Consider the following 6,801-nt stretch of genomic DNA (forward strand, 5'->3'; position numbering starts at 1 on the left):
TCACACATCTGTCGCTGCCTGAAGGACAAAACAGGTATTTGATATTTCATTATTGCTCAGTGTGTGGCTGGAGCGGGTGCACCGTTTGGAGAGGAAATCCTATCAGTGCAGGCACTGCAGCAGCACCCGCACCAAAGGGATGCCAGCAGTTCCCCTGCTGCAGAGACAAACAAGACATCAAACAACCTTCAGCCCAGAGTCCACTTACCACTGGTACAAACAGATCAATAACTTGCATGAAATTTATCAATACGTGGCTTCGGGCAGCACAATGTGTGCTAAACTCTAGCTCTGGCCCAGGGACAGGGGGACATCCAGCCCCTCAGTCCCCGGCTCCTCTCACCGACCCCCGGCTCCCCTCAATCCCCGGCTCCTCTCACCGACCCCCGGCTCCCCTCAATCCCCGGCTCCTCTCACCGACCCCCGGCTCCTCTCACCGACCTCCGGCTCCCCTCAATCCCCGGCTCCCCTCAGTCCCGGCTGGTCTCACAACCCTGGGCTCCTTTCACCGAGCTACCCCCCTCACTGACCCGCGATTCCCCTCCCCGCCCTTCAGCCCCGGCTCCCCTCACCGATCCCTCGGTCCCCAGCTCCCCTCGCCGCCCCCTCAGCTGCGGTTCCTCTCAGCCCCCCCTTCCCCTCAGCCCCCGTTCCCCACACCGACCCTCGTTTCTCCTCACTAAGCCTCAATCCCCGGCGACCCTCACAGCGCCCAGCCCCGCTTCCCCTCATGCCCGCGGCCCCGCCGCAGAGGGAGCGCGCTCGCCGCGCCCGCCCGCCCATGCAGTTCGTGTACGTGAGCAGCTTCGGCTCGCACCGCAGCAGCACCGTGATCCACCTGGGCCGGGGCCGCTGGCAGAGCCCCGGGCAGAGCTCCCCGGGCCGGGCTGGGGCCCCGAGGGCCGCCCCGGAGCCGCGGGCCGGGCCCAGCCCCGAGGGGCGAGCGGGGAGCGGCGAGGGCAGAGCCGGCAGCCGCACCAGCAGCGGTACGTGAGACCCAGGGACAGCCCCCGTGTGTCGGGCTCTCTGAGGGCTGGAGGTGGCTCAAGTGTTGTCTTGATTGTCTGTACCAGGAATAGCGGGGCCAGCAAAACACGGGGGGGTGATTCTTCCCCAGTTCTGGACACTGATGAGGTCACACCTCGATTGCTGTGTCAGTTCTCGGAAAGAGAGGGAATTAAAAGCTCCCAAAAGTCTGTTGTCTAATGTGTGGGTGCTGTGTAGTTTTGAAATCTGTTTTGTGGCGTTTGAGAGACACTCATTTGTCCCACGGTTGTATTGGAGTAAAGAAGAAGGGGACAAGCTGCAGGGTGTAAGGATTGATACCCTGTAAGGCGACCAGAAATAAGGATCCCTCTGGAATTACAGAGTGGTTTGGGTTCAGAGGGACCTTAAGGGTTATCCAGTTCCACCCCCTTCTAGGGACACTTTCCACTAGACCAGGCTGTTCAGAACTCCATCCAACCTGTCTTGGACACTTCCAGGGATCCAGGGGCAGCCACAGCTCCTCTGGGCACCCTGTGCCAGTGATCAGCATCTTCCTCAGGAACATATTGTAAATACTCAAAAAATGCTTTCTAAACTCCTTCTAGGTGACCCTCAAGAGGCTAAGGCTGACATTTTTGACTTTCCTGTCCCTTCAAGAAACGTTGATAAAGTCATTAAACGAAAGAAGAAAAAGGTATAAAGTGTGGCAGCTCAATTAGCTGCCTTGGCATTTGAGAAAGCTGCTTGTTCTCTGTGTGTGAAAGCATGAGGGAGATTAAAAGATGGAATTGCTAGCCTGTTACTGAAAACCTTACTTACAGAAAAGAAAAAATGGTATTATCTTCCCTCTCTGGAGGTTTTAAAATTCTGGCTCTTATTCAATAAAGCACTTAAGTATGTTCTTACCTTGAAAAATGAGAGTATGCTGTTGACTTAAAGCCTGTACTGAAATGCTTTGCTGGATTGGGGCCAGGGTGCAGAACACCTTGGGGGTGAAACCCAGCAGGAAAAAGCTCTGCAGCTCCTCTTCCTCTCACATTTTAAACAAAGAAATCCCACGGGTTACAAATAAGCGAAGGCAGGAACCCGAGCTATTAATGCCATCCTTGGAGCAATGCAGAATTACCTTCTGCTTCACGAATGTGTTTCTGTTCCTGCTCAGTAGTTCAACAAATGCTTGAAATTTTAAGGGGGACATTTGTTAAGCAGTAACTCATTATGAGATTCTGTAATGTGTGAAGTACAAGTAATCAGCTGGACTAGAACAGAGTCATGTCATAGATACTTGATTTAAAAACAGCAAAATGCTACCAACTGTAGAGGAACAGTTAATAACATCCTGGAATATGGCTCTCCTGTGCACTGAATAGTCTTCAAAAACAATGAGGAATATATAGAATGTTTTAGCAATAAATGTCCTCGAGAAAGGAATTATCTTTAGATTTAAAAGTTTCTCAGATGGGGTCCAGCAAAAGTCCAAATATCAGTGTATCAACAGCCATTTCTATTTGTTAGGCCACCTCTGCCTGAATGCTTTTGTCCACAATTCCAATTTCGCCTTTTTGATGCACAATTTTGGAATTGCCCACTATGGACAGAGTTTTATGCCTCTAAAGTAGAGCTTTTCAATATATATAAAACAAATTAATGTGGATTTGATATGAAATAGGCAAGAGCACTGCTATTCTGGAATCTGAATTTGGGGCCTCAGTTATGCTGCTGCTGAGGGACCACATGGGAAACTTCTTGCTCTTGGAAAACTACACAATTTTTTTTTTCTCCCCTGTTTTGGATGACTTTGAAGAGAGCATAATGGCTCTGCACACGTTTTCATGAGCTTTGCTTATCTGGAAGGGCACTTCTCTAGTCCTGGATAAACACAATAGTTCTAGGCAAGAAAGGAGGTGGAGATCTCATGTGAAAAATCATGGAGGAATTTATGTTTCTGACTTTTAAATACAGGTGATTCTTCCACATATCCCGCATATATATCTCTCCCTTCTTCCCTTCTTTCCTAGTCTTCAACGAAAAAACCCAGCTGGATTTCATAGTAATTGTAGGGAATTCAAAGTTCTGCCTTACAGATGTTTTAATGCAAACTTTTAATATGCTTCACATTTTATCTTTCAGTCCAAAGTCTGGCACAAGGTATGGAAAGTGATTTCAAAAATGCTTGAGGAAAATGAAAGGTTCAGAAGTCGACTGTTGACCTGCAGCCAGGTTGATGGAGAAGGTAGGAAATGAACTGATAAGGTTTCATTTTACTAGAGAAAACAAATTGTTAATACAAGTGAAGATCCCAAGGTTTAAAGGCCATTTGGCTGTTTGTTTTGGGTAGTAGGTTTTACAGCTCACAAATGGAATTCATTCCATGCTCTAGGCACCACCGGATTTTAGGAAAAAACCCTTTTGTTTCATGGAGGGTCTTGTATGTGTTAATTTGATGGAAGGATGGTGGAAGTGTTTGCTACAGCCTGACATTAAAGACATGCACATAAAACATCTGCAAATTTTTCTGAACATGTGAAATATTTAATTAAACTTATTCACAGATGGGTCCAAGGCAGTAGTATGAATAATAATTTATTTTTTCACGTAGGAAAATAGTGGTTGATTTCATACATACAATAAATAAATTACATGCTCCCCAAAGGTTGCTGTAACACAATTTAACAAAACCATCGAACATGTTCTCACTCTGTGCCCTGAATGCAGCTCTTTCATTACTGGAAAATGACTTGGGAATTAAAACTGGTGCTCTGCATTCAGCCAATTTCAATTAGAGGCATTGTAGCTGCTGCACAATTTAAGATAATACAGTGTATGCTTACAAATGGAATTGGAATTTCTGGCCTCACAGTTGGATGAATTATTAGGAAAAAGAATACACTAATCCATGAAGAGCTACCAGGCAAGTTAAAAAATGCCACTTTCACCCACAGCACTTTTTCTTCCCGTGCATTGGTGCTGATGGAAGTTTTCCACATGTTGGGGTGTATCCCAAATGTAGGACCATTCCTGCCAGTGCCTTATTTTGTAAAATGCTGGATTAGATTTCCACACACATGACAAGAAAGTACTCCCTAAAAAATCTTCTTCATGAGAACAAAAGAAGTTCAATTCTGGTTCAGAAGAGAGATTTCTACTCCAGTGGATGTTCTTGAACAGGAGAAGAAATTCCACTGAAATGTGCTTCAACAACTTCCTCCACAATTATTGTGCAAATATTCTGCATTGTGTGTAATCTGTTGGTTTGAAACCCGATTCCTGATTAATTCTGGAATTATGACATGGCATTAGTTATTCATTATGTGCTATTCATATTCAAGATTCCATTGGTCTCTGTCATATTTCTGTGCTAAGAAGTTCCAATCTAATAAATCTCTCCTCCCATGGAAGCTGTTCCATGTGCTTTCTCCCACAGCTGAGATCACTGCAGAAGTGTTTGTGCAAAGCTATTCATGTATATGTTGGATATACATTAAGATATACATGTTATATATATGTGTAAGACACACACATCCATGGATGTGTAGGACAGTGAATTTTAAAAAAAAAAAAATCTTCCTGGATTTATGTTTGCTTGATCTCAAGAGAAAGAAGAACAAGTGTCAAGAAACAAGGGGGAGAAATCTTTAATAGATTATTATATTTCAAGTTATTGTAAGAGAAAAAGCCCCAAATCCTGCTTATATAGGATTTCCTGGGTGGATTTGCCATCTTCCCATGATGGCTGATTTTCTCTTTGTTATGGATCATCGTGTGCTGTTTCACCTTGGATTTATGGACAGGGCTTGTCCCCTTTTCAGCCAGTCATTTCTTTTAGAGAAAGATAATTTTCTTTATATATAATTTCCAGTGACTTGAAAAACCTCACCAGCCAAGCAATCCCTCCTCCTCCCCTCTTTCTCTAGCCTTAATTGTAATTTTACCCCTTTCTCAGGAGCTTTAATTGAGAATCTCCTATTAAGCTGTATTTCAGTGAAAACCTTCAATTCTAATACCTTCTTTCTAATTAGCAGATTTTGCCCAACATCAAATCTAGGAGATAAGTCTCCTATTGATCTGAATTTTTCATTAATCAAGAAGCAAATGGAATAATTCTAGAAGATATTTAGATAGGGATCAACAACTCTGAATAAACTGGGTTTATTTTTATCTTCTTTTTTTTTCCCTAGATTAATAAATCTAGAAAATTAATGCTGCATTTTATTACCTCTATAAATAGAGGGTTTTTTTGAGAGAACAGAAGTCTACTTGAATTTTAATGCTGCCTATTTACTCCTTGGAATGTTGCAATTAAGATTAGATTCCATGTGACTGCAAATGATGATTTTCCTCCACCTGATGTTCTCCTGCAGGCTCTGACAAGATCCAGAGGTCACAGAATGGGGCATACCTGGACAGGGTATGTAGACAGTCTATTAAAGGCCAAAAACCCCTAAAATAAGCAAATTAATAATATTAAAAACATTAAAAACATGCACTGATCTTGTTTAATGTTACTATAATAAGTGCCAGTTATATTCTAAAGTATTACTGACATTGAGCTCAAATTTTTTCAAGATTTCAGTGATTTGGGGACCAGAGCAGCTCCATCCTCACAGGGAGGGCTCTGTGCTTTGCCAAGGCAAAGGGAGGTGGATTTTGCCTTCTGCTTGAGCTAAATCCTTCCCTGATGGTCTAAAGTACAATCTGAATAATCTGAACAGTCTTTATATGTCCCACTTGATATAGAGACTTTTTTCTTTATGTTAATGGGAATGGACCAGTTCAATTTTATCACTTTTTTTCTCTAGGATGAGTCCATCTTTGGCTGGGTTTAGCAAGAAAATAAAGGAAGATTCAGCCCCAAAGGAAATATAAACAAAGTGAAAGCTTTTATTTTGATCTAGTTCTTCCTGGAGTCAGTGCAAAGCTGCAAAGTGACTTCAGGGAACACAGGTTCTCTGTTGTTTGCTTGGTGTTTGTGCTTCTGCTGTTTAAGAGGTTTGTTTTTACAGTGGCTTAAACAGCTCTGTTGCAAGATATTTATCTCAAACCATTAAGTCTGGTGTTTCACTGAGCTATTAGTTTTAGAAAGCTTTTTAATGAGCATAATATTGTGACAGTTTGCTTGCAAAAGAAGAGATACACATTTACTGTTGTCTTTGTATTTATATCTTTTATTTTTGTAGCTTGTCAGAATAATAAACACAAATTCAGTAAGGCAGTACTCCACACAAGACATAAACACCACTTTCCTTTTTTCCTGGTTTGAATAAATTTGGCTTTATGATATTAAAATATTACACAATAACCCTGTCTGTTTTTTCATCCATTTATACATGAATCTCAGCAAGTATTTAGAATATGAAACCAAGTGAATGTTTTCTCTCTCCTGTTCATCCTGAGGTTCATAATGGTATCATCACAATCAGGAGTTGTTGTTTATCTACCTGACTTCAGTAACACAATATAATTTTCTTCTGTTCTGCAGCTTAATACTTGAACCCTTGATTGACTGTTAAAACCATTTTAGCCAGCAAATTGTGTAAATGGAACATGAAAACTGCATAGAAATAGTTATGTATACGGGGTTCATCTCAGGAGTAAAACATTCACCTGTCACAAAGAGACGTCTTTGCTTTCAATAAAAGGATTGTTTTCTCCTGCTATAATGTCTTGGTGTTTGCAGATATAATGACTGCAGTGTCAGGGTGTTGAGCTTTAATAACATGCTGGTGATTGTGTCATTAGGCAGCAAAGCACTTGGAAAGGTTTCATCTCTGTTTTCTTCCTGGTAAAACTGCAAGTGTGGAACTGGAATGTGCC

At 42.4% G+C, this 6,801-nt stretch overlaps 1 protein-coding gene across 1 annotated transcript; it reads left to right on the forward strand.

Annotated features, from left to right (window-relative positions):
- Nucleotides 1–730: 730 nt before the first annotated feature.
- Nucleotides 731–6,479, forward strand: C17H5orf47 (chromosome 17 C5orf47 homolog). Its single transcript, XM_088063709.1, has 5 exons — nt 731–986; nt 1,593–1,681; nt 3,118–3,220; nt 5,314–5,395; nt 5,787–6,479. Exons 1-5 carry the CDS (start codon nt 731–733, stop codon nt 5,851–5,853), a joined length of 597 nt encoding a protein of 198 aa, XP_087919835.1. The 3' UTR covers nt 5,854–6,479.
- Nucleotides 6,480–6,801: the final 322 nt, after the last annotated feature.

The sequence above is a fragment of the Pseudopodoces humilis genome, chromosome 17 (assembly GCF_049639895.1).
Source record: "Pseudopodoces humilis isolate 2021_Gansu_Grassland_sample_001 chromosome 17, ASM4963989v1, whole genome shotgun sequence".
Classification (NCBI taxonomy): domain Eukaryota; kingdom Metazoa; phylum Chordata; class Aves; order Passeriformes; family Paridae; genus Pseudopodoces; species Pseudopodoces humilis.

Excerpts from the sequence above, each read along its gene's own strand:
- C17H5orf47 (XM_088063709.1), top strand. The coding sequence starts at position 731 with ATGCCCGCGGCCCCGCCGCAGAGGGAGCGCGCTCGCCGCGCCCGCCCG. Across the intron at positions 987-1,592 it reads CGGCAGCCGCACCAGCAGCG|GTGACCCTCAAGAGGCTAAG; the intron begins GTACGTGAGACC and ends AACTCCTTCTAG. Across the intron at positions 3,221-5,313 it reads CAGCCAGGTTGATGGAGAAG|ATGATGATTTTCCTCCACCT; the intron begins GTAGGAAATGAA and ends ATGTGACTGCAA.